The 19,029-nt window shown below is 40.0% G+C and overlaps 1 protein-coding gene across 2 annotated transcripts in view; it reads left to right on the top strand.

Moving 5' to 3' along the window:
* The first annotated feature begins 558 nt into the window (after positions 1-558).
* The window catches only part of sh3pxd2b (SH3 and PX domains 2B), a 33,319-nt gene continuing 14,848 nt past the window's right edge, over positions 559-19,029 (top strand). For both annotated transcript variants that reach the window (XM_061702797.1, XM_061702796.1), the window contains exons 1-5: positions 559-909; positions 5,117-5,197; positions 10,804-10,879; positions 14,171-14,247; positions 17,958-18,049. In XM_061702797.1, the coding sequence (XP_061558781.1) occupies positions 838-909; positions 5,117-5,197; positions 10,804-10,879; positions 14,171-14,247; positions 17,958-18,049 (398 nt within the window). In that variant the 5' untranslated portion in view covers positions 559-837. The remainder of the gene's footprint in view (positions 910-5,116; positions 5,198-10,803; positions 10,880-14,170; positions 14,248-17,957; positions 18,050-19,029) is intronic.

The raw sequence follows: 19,029 nt of genomic DNA, 5'->3' as shown, positions 1-19,029 counted from the left end.
TTTTGCCAGCAATACATTTACATGTCCAGCTATTCTTTTTTTTTTTGCTAAAAATACTACTTATGTGTGTTTCCTGTGCTACAAGTAGATAGACCATTTGTATTTGTATGACAATATTTTGTGTGCATAACATTTTTCATTTCAACTGAAATAAAGTTTTGATTTAATTAGTTGTATGATTTTATCATTTCCACTAAATGTCACATGTAAGAGTAATACAAAAAAAGGAAGCTAGTTTTTCTCAATGCCTCATACTAAGTTGTAGTGCTTTACATCGCGCATGTATTTAATTTTTTTGCAGCTTTGATGGTATCATCAGCTAAATTAGGTGTGAAGTGCCACATGTACAGTATTGATGTGATGAACACAAATCACCGACAGATGGAGCTGTTTTAAAGGACGTCAGCCAATTGATGCACTGAGCGTCCTGCTAACGACACTCATCAATACAATGAAATGTATATATGCAGTGGGGGAGGTCCGGACTCCGTACATGAAGCTTTTTTTCTTTTCTTTTCTTTTTTTTTCTCAGTGGACCGTCCCACTTGGAGCCAAAGTGGGCGAGCTGGGATAGGCTGGGAATGTGCTTGTTCCGCCGAGAAAGAGAGAAATTTACAGAAAAGGGAGAGGAGCGAAGTAGGAAGTCTCCAACTTCGTGACGGGGGGACGGGAAATAGGACGGACTCACCGGAGGAGAAAGAGGGAATTCGGAGGTGCACATCTGGAAGACGCGGATGACTAAAAACCGTCACGGTGCAAACTTTTCTAACCGCTCACTTAAGAAAAACAAATACATCAGATTGATCTTTTTGGAGGCCGAACACTGAGGAGGACATTATGCCGAGGAGGACCGTGCAAGAAGTGACCGTTCAAGATGTCCAAAAACGGAGAAACCCCAGCAAACATTACGTAAGACTCCTTTTAATTCACAAAACAACACGTTGGTTGTTCAGTTGTGTAACACTGTGAGGTTATTCTACAGATTTCCCCCTTTCCCCCTTTCCCCCTTCCCCACCCCTCTCCTGTTGACTAAAGTAAAAACAAAGAGGGGATCAAATTACCGCGATCTACCAGATGCCAGATTTCTAACGGGATTTTTTGGTGAAGGAACAGACTTTCACATTTAATTAATTTCCACACACTGTTTTTAAATGACTACAACAGAGTTTGGGTGTGTACTTCTCTATAAGGTTTTCATTCAAGTTTTTTTTTTTTTTTTTTTTTTTAGTTCAGACTTGAGTGATGTAGATTGCTTTCAAATTTGCATCTGCATCCACCCAAAAGGGATTTCGTTGCATCTGGGAATTACATGGGGGAAAATCTCAGACACTCCAAAAGGGAATGGGAAACATATAAATATTTCATCGCCTCATCATTTCATTACATATACACAACAAATTGATAGATAACCAGTTTCAAAATTAGAAGTCAAGGATAATAGTTTGTTCAACTGTTGTCGTTTTCAATATCTCAAAGTTATTCTTTATTACATATCACAATTTGAAATTTGGGTTCAGATTTGAGGAAGAATCATGGAAGTTGATGCAAATGATTTGCTTTGACAGGCCGCATAAAATGATGTGGCGGGCCAGATTTGGCCCCCGAGCCTTGAGTTTGGATTCTCAAGTGTTTGTCCTCATGAGGGTTGCGGGTGAGCTCACGCCTATCGCAGCTGACTTTGGAGTACACCCTGGACTGGTCGCCAGTCAATTGCAGGGCACATATAGACAAACAATCATTCACACCATGGACAAGTTGGAGTCTTCAATCACTCCAACATGCATGTTTTTGGAATATGGGAGAAAGCCAGAGTACCTGAACACAACCCACACAAGCACAGGGTGAACATGCAAACTCCACACAGGAAGCCCACAGCCAAGATTCAAACCCAGAACCTCTTGACTATGAGACTGACGTCCCAACTACTATTTCCACCGTGCTGCTTTATTGGGCCACTGCTGGTCCACCGCGACAGGCAACCCTGACAGCCGTGCGGCCGACACCAGCCTGGGAGTATTTTCAAAACAATGATTGCATAGGAAGTCATGTAAAGTGAATCAGTCCGTTCCCAGGTTCAAATTGTCGTCATTATAAAACCTTTATTAACTGTAAAGGCGATAGCTTTAAGTAAAATTACAACATTCTTTCTTAACCGTCATTCGAGCTTTAAGACAATTGAAAACACTGTAACATGAAACAAAATAAATATATACACATATAAATTTATACACAAGTACCACCTCAAAAAATACTTGGCTCTCCAAATACCACCATTAAAATGCAGTAGCTTAGTGGGCCCAAGTATTCATTAAACATGAGGCAGAGGTTTTATTAGTAAAAATTACATTTGATATTATTTTAAGCCACTCTAACATTATGCACTGTTTGAACATGAGCACGATGCTTGAATATAGGAAAATAGAACAACTGTACAAAACTGAGTGTTTGAAAGCAAACGGCTCTAAAAGATGAAATGCAGATGTATTGTGATTCATAGTTCAATACAACTGAACTGCACTTGACAATAAAGGATGAAAAAGAAACTGTTTTAAGCCACTGTAACATTATGTACCACTGGTGCTCGTACCACACTGACCTCGTGGCAGTTCATCGGGATTGCTTGATTGGAAGTGTTGTGTGTCAGCATCTGCTTGGTAAAATCACGTTGTGCATGTAATTGATATTTATATTTGCAAAAGTTGGAGTTACCCTTGTTCAGACACTCACTAAAATGGAGCCTTGCATAATGGCGGTCTTATTTTTGACTTTTTGGCCACATTTTTCCAGAAAATTTCAGTTCAACTCCATGTTTTATGCAGAAACACTTCAACTTTAAATGACTCTAGGTACCACTTGAATGAATACAGTAGTAGCAGCGCCATTACTACATTGCCTATGAGAGCTGGCAAGTCTTATTGCAATGTTGATGCTTTTTACAATATTTTGGGGATTAAAACAATGTTGGAATCTCATTTTTTTCCAATGCAGTCTTTTTGTGGGACAAAAGAATGTCAACAAGACAAAACCTTATTTCTTACCACTCCACAATAGAGGCTCCATTATTCTGCGTAAAATGAGTGTGGAGGTCATAGAGGCTGTTGCCTGCCAAAGTGCACATTCATGACATCATGCAAGCAGCAGGGCCAGCACCAGGCTGCCAAAAGATGCAGCAGGGGTTAGTTCCGAGGCCCTGGTGCGTGACTGTATTATTTGTTTGCATCCAAGGAGAGACTTTGAATGTTTTTGGAGAGCGTATTTGACGAGATTTTCCCTGCAAAACTGCTGACCAGACACTTTTATTCAATCCTTTGGTGAAAATCTTAGCTTGTCAACTTAAATTGAACCAATCCTTTTAGCTCACACACTGCAAATGGTATACTTTTATGGCATTATACCAACTTTAAATGCTATTCAATTCTTGACCTGATCTTTCCATGATCATCTTTGACTCTAGTCGCTCCTGAAAGAGCGAGCAAGGGGAGGGAAAATCTGGGAGGGAGACCAGCGTCCGTCACCAGGGAATTTCCAGCCACCGCTATTCTTTAGGGAGGATAATAAAGAACTGGGTCAAGCTTCAGACTATGTTCATTAGGCAAGCTGCTAACAGTATGCAAGTTTAGTTAGTAAAATTTCATAGTAGATGCCACATTGCACTTGAAGGTAACAATTTATTTGCAATGTGATTTCATGACTTAGTCAGGCAGCCACAGTCTTTCACAAATGGCTTCTTTTGTTTAGCTTTGGTTGATTATTTTACTACTCCGGCCAAGCTACAATTTTGTATTGTTCTGATCGCCCTTTGTTAGTTACTTTCTTTGTTGTTTAGTTAGTTACTTAGCAGGATTATGGAAAAAGTACACAGTCAATTCCCATGAAACTTTGTGGCAGGTGGCATACGCCAGGGAAAAACTAAAAGGGAGAATTAACACCTGATTTTCTCCTTTTACTGTTTTAGTTACGAAGAAACAGTTCCCCTGACCCTGATTGCAAACGGTAGAGGCCTGGGCATCATTTTCCATGAATCATAAAGCAGCCTGCTATCTTACAATGTATGTACATAAATGGGGGGCATCAGGCACTATGATTTATGATACACCCATTCACCATGTGTCAGAATGCAAATGGTAGAGTCCTCTCTGTATTCCTAACGTCTTTTATCATTCATCGGGAACCAGAAAGTAGCCAGCTCACGAGCAAATACATAGATGAACACAAATAAGGCATCACTGCAATTTCTGGATTTTTTTGCAACATATTTATTTGATCCTTTTTGTTTTTGTGTCAGAGACCTGACCATTTGTTCTCATGTCATCTCTATGAACCAGAAAGTAGCCTAATAAACAGACGGCCACATGAATACAAATGAGGCGCTGAAATTTGTTTGCTTTTTTGCTGTTTGAGTATCGATGAAAATGGTCACCATACCCCAAGAGTCAAATGGTAGAGTCCTGACTGTCTATTCCTAACATCCAGCCTCAAGAAACCAGTAAGTAGTCTGGTAATTAATGAATGGACACAAATACAAATACTGCACTTTTAAGCTTTTCAGGGCTTTAGTTGGAAGAATCTATTATCTAGTTTGACAGTTTTTTTCAGGATTTATTATTCAGGGAATGTATTTTCTCTTAATGTTTTTTAATGCACAATGGAACCCCTGCTGTGCTCTGCTACAAATGGATGGACACTAGTCACTGTTCGAATAATACACTCATTTATTTTCTCTTTTTGTTTTCGGAGTCACTACAGGATCGCTTCCCCTATACTGTATATCTCCATGTAGAACAGAGACCAAACCCACACAAAAAATGGTGTGATGGCATCACTTTACGCCTCCTCAATGAACCACAAAGTGGCCAGCGAACAGTCTGGAAAAACAAATATGAATGACTTTTGTTCAACCTTGGTGGCAGTCTGCGCTGAAATTTTCGAAAATTGTGTCGCAGTAGAAATTTCTTGATCTTGGCCGGATAATGACTTCCTCTTTAACAGGCGGTAGTGTAAATGTACTGAGGAGGAAGACATGTAATAGCTCAGTAATATCACGTTAGATAAAAAGTTTGAGAAGGACAACATTTTTTTTTTCAACTACATATAATTGTTTTTTTTCTTCTCCTAGGTTTACATCATCAAAGTGTCCTGGACCGATGACAGCACGGAACTCATTTACAGACGCTACAGCAAATTTTTCGACCTGCAGGTGAGCAAGTGTGTAATGGTTGGGTCTTGGTACCGCATTTACTTAGCATTATAATTAGGTGCAATGTGAAATATTAGCACTTTTCCATCAGTAAAGACAGCACTTGTACCGCTCTGCCATCCCCACCCTCGTGAGGGTGGTTATTATACTGCCTCAGAGGGGACGGAAAAGGGACCGGTCATGTTAAGTGAGTGCAGGGATGGATGTGTGTTGACCACAGAAATGTCTGAATCATTGTCAAACATCATGCTGGTAATATGTGTGTGTGTGTGTGTGTGTTGTGCAAAGAGGGAATTAGCATCCTAGTTTCCCTTCCTCTTTCGGAGGTCATAGATCTGCTGCAAGGGACTCACGGAGAGTTAGGAAGACGACTACACACACGCAATACATGACTAACCCTAACTGGATTATATGATTACTTGATTAAGATCCATCAGAAATATGAGCTGCTACACTGCTCTGCTACTAAAATGCCAACTAGTTGAATATGAAATGCTGTATCATCTTATAATGCACATTGGCTAAATTGTCTTGATTGACAGTGGGGAAAATTAACATTCATGTCATTGTTTTTAATTGCTTTAAAACTTGATGGGAAAATCATTATCGCCCTCTGACTGTTCTGAACTCTGACGCTAGTGTTGTATTAAGTACAATAACCTTACCTGGAGGATTTGTGCCATAGTGGAGGTCTGTGTGAATGTAGTTCAACTTCTCACAACTCATGTTATACTTCTTTTGACAGCAAACTAGTGAAGACTACTTTTAAGCCACACACTGCACCAACTCCTCATGAACATTTAAATGACTATATCCCTGACAGTACCATTCAAAAGACAACATTGTCCTGTTTCAAAAGCCGAATTTTTGATACAGCTCGTGTATTAGACCTCATTAGATTGCACAGGTGTACCAAGTATCGCGGCCAGGGATTTTATTGCACCCCACTGGATGAGTAGTCATGACATCATCAGACGTCATCTCATGCAGCCTCATGACATGGAACATAATCATTCGTCTCCTCTTATTGCTTGCGTTTAATTTCCTGTCAGTCTCTTTGCGGTCATATCCTGTCTCTTTACAGTCAGCTCAGGTCATCACAGCATACACTTTAATACTGGATGAAAGCTGGAGGTAAGACACAAGAGATTACGTATATATTTTAAAGAAACACGTGTCAGTACCTCAAGGTCAAACAAGAAGTGTTAGTCACCACTTCCCATCAACACAGCTGGCCCATGCAGCTGATGTTAGTATGAGCAGCATGGGAAGTTAGCGTGACCGTTAATAACGAGATGTGTTTCGTCATATCGCAAATAAATTATACATTTACTGACACAAATAGAGATTTTAACCATGCAGTCATATGTAAAAATTGGAGTTAATGGACTATTTAGTGTTACATAGTGTTGGAGTCATCTGCATTGTAGTGTGAGGTTTTATTATTACTATTTTAGCGTGCTTTGACGCCTTTCGTTCGCTTCCTCCGGTCCAAATCAGTTGATGGGTCTGTAATCCTTGTGCGTGTGTCCCCGGTTCAGTACGTGTTCATATAGGACAGCGAACCAAAATGCATCACAAAAAAAAACAGGATGTTGTTCTCTTCTCATAATGCTCAAAAGAATGTAAACATGAACAAGTTTAGCTGTACAGACTAGTGAGTGACAAGCTTTGAGGGGGAAAAAAAAAAAAAAAAAAAAGAACCAAAATTGACATTATAATTATAATAATTGTCTGGACAATCTAGCAGGCTACAATACACCAGCAAATGACAAAAGAAACTTTAAATGTACAACTCTAGCTCATTGTTCGTGTTTGGAAGGGGGAAAAGACGATGTGCTGCCATCAGGCGACTGCACAAAATGTTGAGCCTGTACTGTGTGTGGGTGCCAACTGCAAGCATGATAAACCAAAGACCTTTCTGTTAAGTCAACGGTGTAATCTGTTTACATTTTTCCTGTAGTTGTTGTCACCATAACGATTTTCACCCATCTTGGGAACATACGCATTGGTGTATTACGTTAGCTGCCAATGCCATCACTAATGGTGATCACAGAGTTGTTTGTACGTCGGATGGCTTTTCTCGCCATGCGAACCGCGCTGAAACAACAACAAAGAGTGAACTAGACTTTAATCAAAGCAAACTAAAACATGCTAGTGTGCTAGAACTGTATCATAACATTTTTCGTCTTTGCCATCAGTGGTACCATTTGGGGTGTTTGACTTTGAGGTTCTCCTGTATTAATGGAAACTAGCCACTTTTGTTCCTTGTCTTAAAAGTACCACAGTTGCATCACCTTGCTTGTGTATTGTTACAGTAATTAACCTGTATAGAATTGAATTATACACTGGTCTCCATGGTGAGACAATGATAGTTTAAACATAAAGCCACTTTTTCCCCTGTTAGTACTGAAGATCTAAACCATGAACAGAAACAGACTGGTTTCTTGCCGAAGGATGGAAATGTTTCTGCACTGGGTTCATCCTTGTGGTTTTGCAATTTAAAAAAAATATTTTTCTATCCATGTCACAAAGACCAGTTTCCCATGCTGCACACATGTCCACTCAGCTGCTAAACATCCAACGGTCCTATTTTGGAGGCACTTCAAAGCTACAGGGAAAAAAAAAAATCCAATATATCGCCTCTTGGTACGTAAGTGTTGCACAGCTGTCGCATATTTTCCGTGTGCAGTAATCAAGTATCAAAACTCTTCATGGGGGAGTAATGTTTTATTTGAGCGATGGGGGGCTGCTCATAGTGTTTCATTTAACTTTAACTACTGTACTTTATTTTGCCTTAAACAGTTGGGTAATGCCTAAAGATGGACTTTTAATATACTGTAAATGTGAATAATTCTATGGTGACCTGACTATTTGGGCATTATACTTTTCCAAAGATGTCAGTGTTTTAAATTTATTCTGTCAGTTTTGTACCCATGCAAAGGGTTAAAAATTTCCTCAGACAAATGCCGTGTATAGTTGACCGACTGCAAGCATCTTCAGAATCAGAAGCTCCGGAGAGAGCAGCCATTGCTCTCATGCTTGATTAACGGGAGTCTGCTGGTCCGCCAATCTTTTTATTTGCAGGCTAGACAAATTGTAGCCCCGTGTGGGTTCAGGTCTCTGATTGAGTAAGAATTACATTCAGAAGGTGTATAGTATTACTCAGGGTTATTAACAGGCAGGACATGCAACAATGTTTTAGGAGAACATCACATTTAGAATGAGATTTCGTCAGTTAGTCATCTTGAGTACTGAAATTGTATCCTTCAGGTTATCATTGGTGGAATTACAGAGTAACTCGATATAACTATGATATCAGATTGATAACAGCAATTGTGCGATAATTTGTATATTTGGAGACAAATACCCTAGATACAGCACGTTATCAATGTAACTGAAGGAGAGAAAACTTCTAGTACAGGGGCTAGCACAAATTACATGGGATTTAGGGCAGAGTTGGGTTACATACAACCTGGGCAGACTGCTAGTAAAAGGGAAATGATACAAAGTCACCTTCAAGTTTTAGAATTACCCAGAATGGACTACCTACCGTGCCCTCTTTGGGGGCTTCTCCTGAACTCTCATTTCTAAGTGTGTAGAACAAAATATGATATACAGTGAAACCTCAATAGAACGGACGAATAGGGTTGGGGGTGAGGGGTCGTCCGATTTAGCCGATTGTCCGTTACATTGAAGCACTTTTTTTGAGGCCATATGCACACATATTACTATAAAGTACAAAATTATTGTTCTGTAGGTTTTTTCTATGACCTAAAACACCCAGTACAGTATAAAGTTATTGTCAAAAATATTTCAAAAAAACTTGAAAATGTTTGAAAGGTTCACATTTTATCCAAACGTACCATGCTGGTGTGCTTGGTTATGGTGACATTGTTGACGTGCAGTACTCATCATAGGCGAGTCACTTTCATGAGCCGCGAGGAATTACTGTGTTTCCCAGTTCCAAATCTTTTGGTGAAAGGCAGACTACACCATTGCCAGTCAATCACAATGCAACTATAGAGACAGACAACCATTCACAATCACATCATCACTGAGTGGGAACTGATCTATGCTGCCTGAACAGAAGTCCGACAATTGAAGCACTACCTCGTCAGTGAATTAACAAAACAACTACTAAAACCAAACAGATTTTAGTCCCAAGAAGAATTTATCACCTTTCCTGATGGTACAGTAGAAACAACAGTCTACATTTGGGTGCATAATGATGCATCCATTTAACCAACATGACACAGCTGGGCTTACATATTTCAGAGGCACCTTAAAAAGTCAAGTTGAGCCCAAGTGCACCCTGCATGCGCCAGTCATCATCCTGCTTGTACAACATGAATATTTGACATTGGAGGCTTGACACAACTGGCATTTGCGAGAGACTCTTACCTCCCAGCGGATGCTGCTACCTCCTTCCAGGCAGACGGAGTTCCGCCTCTCTTCCACCTCTGATCCTACGTTGAAAGTCAGCCAATTTACGGGTCAACTTCAACCACCCATCCAACATCTGTACCTTAAACACAGGACAGCGATTAGGAAAAAGCAGTCTTAGATGGCCAGTGGGACAGTGTGGGCATTTTTCTGTAAGTCAGTGTTTCTGATGAAGCATGTTACTCAGATTGGCCAGCTTGCTCGATAGTTGCAAGGTTTATGTTTTTATGTCCTTTGAATTCCAGATTTCTCTTGGTAATGCGCTAGAAAATAAGTGATAAAATGGACAGAGAAAAGTAATTCAATGAAAACATGTCTTGAGCAGCCAAATAATTTTTAAACATGGATCGGTTCAGTGCAAAGTATAATGCGACAGATTTGAATATTCTTTTTTTTTTTTAAGGTTTAATCTGGTTCCTTTTAACTCATATTGGAAGAAGACATCTCACGAATGCATATAGTTTATCATTTACTCTGGCCAGGTATTATTTGATTGTCTGTGGTTGCTAAATGTGCACATTTCACTTTTATCAGTTCGTTGATTAGTTTACCATCGTAATTACTGCTTGCCAACACGAGATTGTGCAGTATGTTAGTCAAGGCCTAAGAATGACGATTCAGCATCTACTCTATCCACCAATTGAGGGCTAGCACCTGTGAATTATTGATGACAATGCTGTTATTAATGTATCAGCTGCGTCAGGCTTTACTCAGCTGTTTTTTCCCTCCAGATTTGCATTTGTGTGCTCACAGGGTTAAATACTAATAAAACTTTGGAATGGCTGAATAGTACGATTACGATATACTGCGAGATGTGCATCCTTCAACAGTCAATGTTAATACAGTGCTATTAGACAATAAAATATGGTTGTGTGTCCTTCTATAATGACCAAAACAGACATATTGTGCTCTCTCAGCAGTCTAAGTTTCAGCAGCATATGACAGGCCGAGGGGGGGACTGGTGATGGTTGGCTGAACCATCTGCTCAGTGCATTCCTAAACATTGGCAGACCTTTCTTTTATTGGCCGAATTCCTCGCAGGAACTGCAGATTTGAAAAATATCAACCTTCCTTTCCATCCTCAAGTTATTCCATTGCGTGCATTCAATGTGAAGTTTGGATGTTTTGAAAGATTTGAATTATTTATTGCTGTGTTTCAGATGGAACTGCTGGATAAATTCCCCGTTGAAGGAGGTCAGAAAGACCCCAAGCGGAGGATCATCCCATTCCTACCGGGTAAGCGTACAAACCTCACAGGTTTGGTGCCTAGGTTGTGACACACACTTAAAGAGGGATTTCAAAACTCTGCCTGGCCAAAATAATGTTTATGTGACTTTCAAAGTGATCATTCAAGTACACAGGTCATACTTATTTGATTACCACAAGAGCTCTCAGTGTGCTCGACCAAGATTTTATTATAGGAGTTTGGAAGAAAGCTTCACCCCGCCCAAATCTCCCCTAGCAGGCTTGGGGTGCGATTGAGGGATAGGATTTCTTTGAGGCCACGCAGGTCTGGAACTCATTGAGCAGATACACACACAAAAGCACACAGACTGTTTGATGAACTCTGAGTCAGTAGGAGAAGGGGAAGGAGACAGAAAACACTCATTTTCATACCATCCCCAACTATCCCCTAGAAAAAGCAGAGCAAGCTTATTGTCTATGGATACTGTTACACATTTTCATCTATAGCAATACTACTACTTCCAACCAGTTGAGCCAAAACACTTTTAGGTCTAAGAACCAAAAAGTCAGCTAGACAAAAACCGGTCTTACAATGCCATTATGACAGATTGGAGCATCCTAGGTGTAACAGTGGAGCCGGCATTTATTTGCCAGTCCCTTTCAGACAGATTTCAGTGTCTGACAGTCGTTGCAGCTTTTTAAATATTTAGATGCATGGCAACGTCAGTGTGAAAGACAATTGTTTTCAACCCAAAGGGGCGTGGACAGATAGTCTCAGGTCTCAAACCCCTCTTACACACTGGCGGCGTTCCGCCACTGATACTATCTTGGAAGATAGCAAATTCTTGAGTCGATTTTCAATCTAGTGTCAAGTGTCTAAAATAAGTGCTTAAAGATAAACACCAAACTAACGAGACAAGAAAGTAGTTTTCCCTAACATTTTAGTTTCTCCCAGGCCTCATATTTGCAATTTGCAAAATGCAGCATTTCTGCTGTTAAGAGCACATACCAAATGCTTGAGCTCAATCCACTCCTTGGAAGACGATCCAACAATGAGGATTTATGGTATCTACAGATTGCAGAACCAGCACAGAGATAGGATGTTGTGCTGTCGTCTGAATTGTAGTTATTAATTTGGCTAACCCATTCAGATTTATGTATTTGTATTTAAGCATTCATTGCTTGTCATAGGAATGATAAAGTAACAAAAAGCCTTTGGGAGCCTACAAGCCTACATGGAATGTGGGTGTGATTCGCCGTAATTTATTAGATGACTTCATTTTATGAATGGTTGTATCAGTTACTGTTTATACTTGGCCTGTCCACAGGATGTTTGGAAGGTCAAGTATATTTATGTGGAGAGAAATAATTTGCATTTCTCACCTGAACCTTTATCAAGCGCAGAAACCTGAAAAGAAGTGAATGTATCTCCTCTTTTCAGCCAGGATTTATTGTTTCACTTCCAACGTAAATTCTATTCAAGCTTGGTGACTCTTTTCCAGAAGTTATTCTCAACATTTAGCTTATATCCATTGATGGTAGCAGTATTCACATGAATTAATTTGGCTCCTGGGGCCCGTAGGATTGAAAGAGATAAATGACCAGCCAGTTAAAACACTTCGAAAAAGGAGTGTTTTGGGAAACTATCCAACAGAAACCATTTTTGTACTTCCACCTCTCTCTGACTCCTCTACCCATCTAACTCCCTCAACGGTTTGTGGTCACTCCTGCCCCGCACGGTTTAAATGTATTTGTTTCCTGAATGTCCTCTCACAAAACAAGCCCTGTTCATGGGCTGCACCCTCACGCTGGTGAACATACAGTGGGCTGTGTTGAGTCACTGTTTCTCCGTTGACTCCAGAGAGCTTTGGAAATCTGTCAAGTACTCTTCCTGTGTATGAGGAGATGGTGAGGAGAGAGGAGGAAGAGGAAAAATAAACTGGGGGGAGGTTTGACTCTCTTTTTTGTGACGTTCACTTGCTAAACAGATACCGTATGCAGCACTCATTCTTTATGAACATGATCCAAGTTTCCTTTGTGCTAATGTAGTGAAATTTGATCTAAGATCTTATGACCCTCAGTTGTTTTGATGTAACTGTATACAAAAAAAAGAAAATATTAAGTGCCACATTTCCCAGCTGTGTGGTGGCTGTAAGGGTCACTGCTGGCCTTTGATTTTAAGTTTGTTTGGTTAAAATGTAAATATTAATCTAGAGTCGGACTAGTTGGTCTTGTTACATACTTTAGCCTCAAAAGGGCTTAGTGGGCAATGATCCATACAAATCCTGGCATTGATTTTGCTCAGTGTATTTGATCCAATACAGTGACATTCACAAAGACATTAAATCATCTATAATTGTTATTTGTATTAGGGATGGACACGATAACTTGAGAATTTTCTTATTAATTAGTGTTGCTTAATATAGAGACAAAGAACGTTCTCGGCAGTAGCCAGTAAATAGCGTTATTAAGTCAGGTCCAACTTTTCACTGCCAAGATGAGCAATAGAAATAACTAAAACAGGTGGTGGGAGTACTATAAGTAATTCTCAATAAAGCACTATCATTTGTTCAAAAGTCCTTCCCGAAGTGGACATCACCAAAGGACAAACATACTCAGCAACTACAGCTTAGTTGGCCACAGCCTCTCACCCAAGTGCCTGAAAAAAATGCAGTGATGCCATTTGTCACCCGTCAGGTGTGGTTTCATGAAACACACTTCAATGTTGATTGTTTGGGGCTATTGTGCAAAATGCGCGAGATAGCCTCGGATCTTTTGAGGAGGTCAACTGACCGCACATCTATCCACTCAGCAGTCCGTAGTTTCCTCCCTTCTACTCTATTCTTTCTTCCAATTTCCCTTCATGTTGGTTCAGACGTGTTTCACATTCACAAGACAAATAGACAATGTACAGTGGATGTGCGTACAAAGGCATTCAGAACAGATTCAGAAGAAACACTGTGGTTTGGAGTGTGGCTATAGGAAGCGGACTGTTCTTTGTATCCCCACATGCTCTGAATTGAGGTAATACATCAGTGTCTTTTTCCTCCCAGCTTTGACTTCCTGTGTCAAAGACAGCACCACAAGCTGAATGTCGGCTCTCAAATTTCCAACATGCAGCTTAGATTGGAGTGTTTTTTTGTGTGTTTGTTAGTTTTAGGTCTATTTCCAGCCATCTAGCTTGTCGGTACCTGTAGTTAGTACTACAGGGAGAGGAGGTGTGACAACATAATTTGTGTTGCCAACATCATTTTGGAAAACCTTAACCGTTCGGACGTATTTTTCACAAGTTTCAGAAAAAAACAAAAGTGAGTAAATTGTCTATAACTTATTCTGTTCCAGGGAAGATCTTGTTTCGGAGGAGCCATATTAGAGATGTGGCCATGAAAAGGCTAAGGCCTATCAATGAGTACTGCAGGGTAAGTATTCAGACTGTGAAAGGACATGTCCATGCTTGTTCCATGACCTATATTTCTTGCTTTTGTACAATGATATTTTTGACAAACAAGGCACAAATTCCTAAGCAGTCAAGAAATTATTTTAAGTCTCAAAATTAAGGTGTTATATTTTAGGCATGCGATGTTTATTTAGTTTAAATCCCAAGACAGACGGTCCACTCCTTGCTTGACTGCAAATGGAGACAAACTAAAGAAACTATCTCAAGCTCATTGTGCTGTACACAACCAATTACGTGACTTTTACCAAAGAGATAAATGGATAGATGGAATACAGTACTTGCTTCAGCTCCAGAACTGCAGTCATAAACCTGCTGATAGCTTGTGTCTAATTGCTGCTTTTTGAGCAAAAGGAAAACATTAAGCTCACTGCTCCACCTTGGAGATTTATCATCATGTACATGTATATCAGCTTCCTTGAAGATTTTCTTTTTTATTCTTGTTTTTTTTAGAATTGTAAAATGTTATACCTGAGCTTGGATCTGCTTTGAGGCAGACAATATATATATGTATACGTATAATATATATGCACAAGTTCATCCCAAAGGTGTTTGATGGGGTTTTGGTTTGTACTTTCCAATGTCATCCAAGCATGCCCATTAGGACCTTGCGGAACAGGGGCTTTTCCCCAAACTGTTCCCACAAAGTTAGACACAAAATAGTTTAGGTATGCTGACTAATTGAAATTCAAGGAAAACTAAGGAGTTCAGCCCCCTTCTTGATTAACTAATTGATCGAAAGATGGATAAACTATAGTTTTGTCTATAGAATGTGTCTCTCATCAGAGAGCCACACCAAAAGTGTTGCTGAGCTGGTTCTCGTCAGCAAAAGTGGTGCTTTTCTTACATTTTTCTTTTTTTTTTTTTTTTTTTTTCTTACAGTTTTCTTAAGCTATTCACACCTTCTTTCTGCTTGCTCCTTGCCGATAGAACATGGAGCATGTTTTTAAGTGAGCTTTGACTTTAGTATTTAAATGTGCCATTTTGCCTTGAGGGAGTTTTGGGATTGTTTTTTCTATGAGTAATTATGGGAATAGCTGAAGCATTTTTACTGCTGTGGCTTAACTACAGTTAATGCAGCTGTAGTAAAAATGCTTGAACAGCGATGCAGATTCACTTTACCATAAGATATCAGAACTTTTTCTTCCAGAATTAATTCATGTCCACTGACAGAACAAGGACAGGTTGAACAGGGATAACATGTCTGAATTTGACTTCGAAGCTAAATTGTTTTCATCCAGTCTTGTTGACAAGGTGGAACTTCATGTTGATGCTGGAGAAGAGCTGCGTCAGACTTTCTTTGTACTGCTGAGGCTTAACCTGACTCGTCTGGAATTCCCCTGGTTTGGTAGTCATGTTTTTATTCAAGACAAAAAAATATATATATATTTATATAAACAGAGTTATTTTTTTGCATACATCAACAGCTTAACTGCTGAGTTTGGATGACTCAGTCTAGATCACACACGGCTTGATACCAAGTGAGTTCTAAATGAAGCTTGCAAGGAAAACACCATCATGATGTAATAGCGCAGGCAAGCATTCTCAATACAACACAGACATCCATAGAGGCACTGACACTGTTCCTGATTTGTCCCTCTTAGTTGAAAGAATTACAGCCAAGAATGTGAAATAATAAGTGAAATTTAACATGTTCTGCTGTTAATAATAGCAAACAACAAACAAAATAGGTTTGTCTTACAGTCATAAATGTTGTACATTCACTCCAACGCCACTATTGTTCTGTAGGTGGTGGTAATGTTTATTACGAGATGGTAGACAACTGCCAAACGACTGAAGAATAAAACGTAAACCATCTTTGCTTGGTCAGTTTTCAGTCTACTTAAAAATTGTGTTTTGTTATAACCTGCAGAAAACTGGAGTATTTGTTCTTTTTGAAGAGACACACGCTTTTCATTGGACAGCGTTGTTAGCATGGAGAAAACATTCCGTTCCACGCTAGGCTTGGCAGAATAAATGAATTCTGTGAATGCACTCGTAGTTTTAATTCCATTTGTTCTTTGAAAACACACACACATACAAACGCACAATTACCTTAATGCTGCCAGCTGTAAAGAATACCCATAAAGTCCATTTACGTTAATGTACGCTTTGCTGCTCTCCCGTCTCGTCCCTGGGGAGTATGATAATGAAAGGACGGCCCACAAGCGAACAGACATAAATCCAAGGAGAGAACACCCAATTCACAGTGCACTTTGACCTCAAGAACTGTGCAGTGTCGCAGGGGAGGGCGTAGTTGTGGGGGTCACCAGTCAATCAACTGTTCAGTTCAGGAGTGGGGAGCATACACTCTGAATGAGCAATGTTGTGTACACTATGAATCAGCAAACATCGGTGTCTATTTTTAACTGGAAACTGAAATAATGGCTTTACCAACTATATATGACAAGGCTAAGTGCCACATAGGACAAGGACACCTTGGTTTGGGTGTCTGGCTTCCATCCCATAGTTGCCAGGCCTGACGTTATAGAGACTGTGCTCCTTCAAAGGACAGAAGTGAAACACTTAAGAGTATTAAAAGCCGAGGTAGAGGCCAGTAGAGAGAGTTTGATGGATAGTATTCAGGTTTGCCTGCCAGCTTCAGCAGAGGGAGGCATAGTCTCGCTTCCAATAAAAGTGACAGTCCACACAAGGACTTTGACAGGCGATGTTCTGTCTCCTGGTTTAGAGCATCACGCATTCAGGGTGACTGTCTGTCTCCCCTCTAATTAGTTTGCTTGAAAGATAAAACTGGGAGTAGAAGAAAGAAAGGCAGACTCCGAAATGGCTGCGATAACAAGACAACATCAAGAGAACAAAAATGGCCGTTTGTCTTCATTTGCAGTCGGGTTGTCAGAGTCAGGCTTTTTTCCTGCAAGTGATCCTGCACAGGGCCATGACAGAAAAGAGGAGCTGGATCGATGGACTCCAACAGGGACCAAAGATAGACCACAAACAACATGGTGTTTTGACAAAAAAGCTTCCTACAGAAGTGACTTCACAAGGCTTTACATTACAGATTATATGGGGCATCATTGTTTTAGCATTAAGCACACTGACAAAAGTACCAGTTACTTACTAATTGAAGCATTTAAATGTTTTTTGTTTTTTTTGTACCATTTACCTTCCATTCCACTGAGCTCTTGCAATGGTGTGAAAATGAACAAATTCCCATCTATATCATCAATACACCTGTGGGATGAAACTTCAATACTCAAGAGAAAATTCACACAAGCACAGGGAGAATATTCAAATTGCACACAGTGATGTTGCTAAGGATATCCTGACTGTGAAGCAGGCATGCGAACCCTATTCCACTGCAACTCTCAATCCAAGGTACCAAGAATCCCTGTCATCAACTGCGAAATTCAAAATTGTTTTATCTTCACCCTGTGCCACGTGCTTACAATCACAGAGGCCACCAATTCACCAATATGAATGAATACCCTATGTGCAAAATGGATGTTACTCATCTTTGAAAATATAAAAATAAATCAGTTAAGTAACTAAATCAGGAAAGGGACGGCAGCAGAACATTTTGTACAAAATTGTACTTTTCAAACCCGTATGCGGTCCTTTCTATCTAAGTGACTTTGACAATGCTAAACAAACCGTTTCAAGTCAAAGATCTAGGTGTGTTTCCTGAAGTTTTCCCACTATGTTCTGCCCCTGCAGGCCCTCATCCAGCTCCCAGTCTACATCTCACAGTGCGAGGAGGTCAGATTGTTTTTTGAGACCAGACCAGAAGACCTCAACCCACCCAAGGAGTAAGTACTGCATGGGGCCACCGACATCTCAATCTACCTCCGCTATACTGTACCAAAAAGGGAAAGGCATAATAATCAATATCTTAGTTGTTGTGTGGAACTGATGTTGATCGTTTATCAGAGTTTGTCGAAGGGGTTTATATTTGTTCTTGGGTTTTGGTCGTCTGTCAGCCTCATTTTAAATTAAACAGATTTATACAATGGCAGAAGTCCTCGTCTGAATGCAAATATGCAACAAGACTGGTAAGCAGTCAGCACACTATTGATCTTGATGTATGGTGTCTGACAGCCAAGACCTCTCTGTCTCATCAGCACTCACACAGATTATTATTTTTTTTTTTGTATTCTGCACACGGCAGTAGGTGGTCGCCAAGGACAAATAGCTCTTAACTCCTCATGCAAATTCCTCAGCACATGTTGGGGCGAGGCTGGAAGGGTGTGGTAGCTGACTGTAGGGATGACCTTGGTTGTCGTCACTGAAATTAAATTCAATCTCTCTGCTTGTGCTGCAACATTAGTGGGCCGGGCCGATGATTTAGTCAAGACTCGGTTTGACTTTCTCAACCACGGACATAAAAGAAAACAGACTGGAAAGAGGAAGAGGGGTGTCTTTAGAATAGGAAGTTTTGAAAGAAGTATGGGATAGCAATAGTAAAAAAAAAAAAAAGACTGAAAATGAAGAGTTGGAGGGAGAACAGGGGAATGTTGATACAGAACAGTGTTCCATAATTAATTGACAATACGTTTTCTGACAATGAAGATATTCCCAGAAGACTCAACTGGACAACATGTGATCATGCCGTCATGAGGGGCAACGCTACACTTGAGTCATTGTCAGTCAGAAAAAGTAATCTCTTCCAGTACATTATAGTATGTTTCACAACCTTAGAGGCAATTTACCAGAAGAGGAGTGATCTCACACGATTCAGGATTTCATTCCAATTTCTAGGGGGTCAATACGCATGTCAAGTTGCACAGAA

The sequence above is a fragment of the Phycodurus eques genome, chromosome 17, assembly GCF_024500275.1.
Source record: "Phycodurus eques isolate BA_2022a chromosome 17, UOR_Pequ_1.1, whole genome shotgun sequence".
NCBI classification, from domain to species: Eukaryota; Metazoa; Chordata; class Actinopteri; order Syngnathiformes; family Syngnathidae; genus Phycodurus; species Phycodurus eques.
The sequence above is the reverse complement of the archived record's forward strand: the minus strand, read 5'-3'. Positions and strand labels throughout refer to the sequence as shown.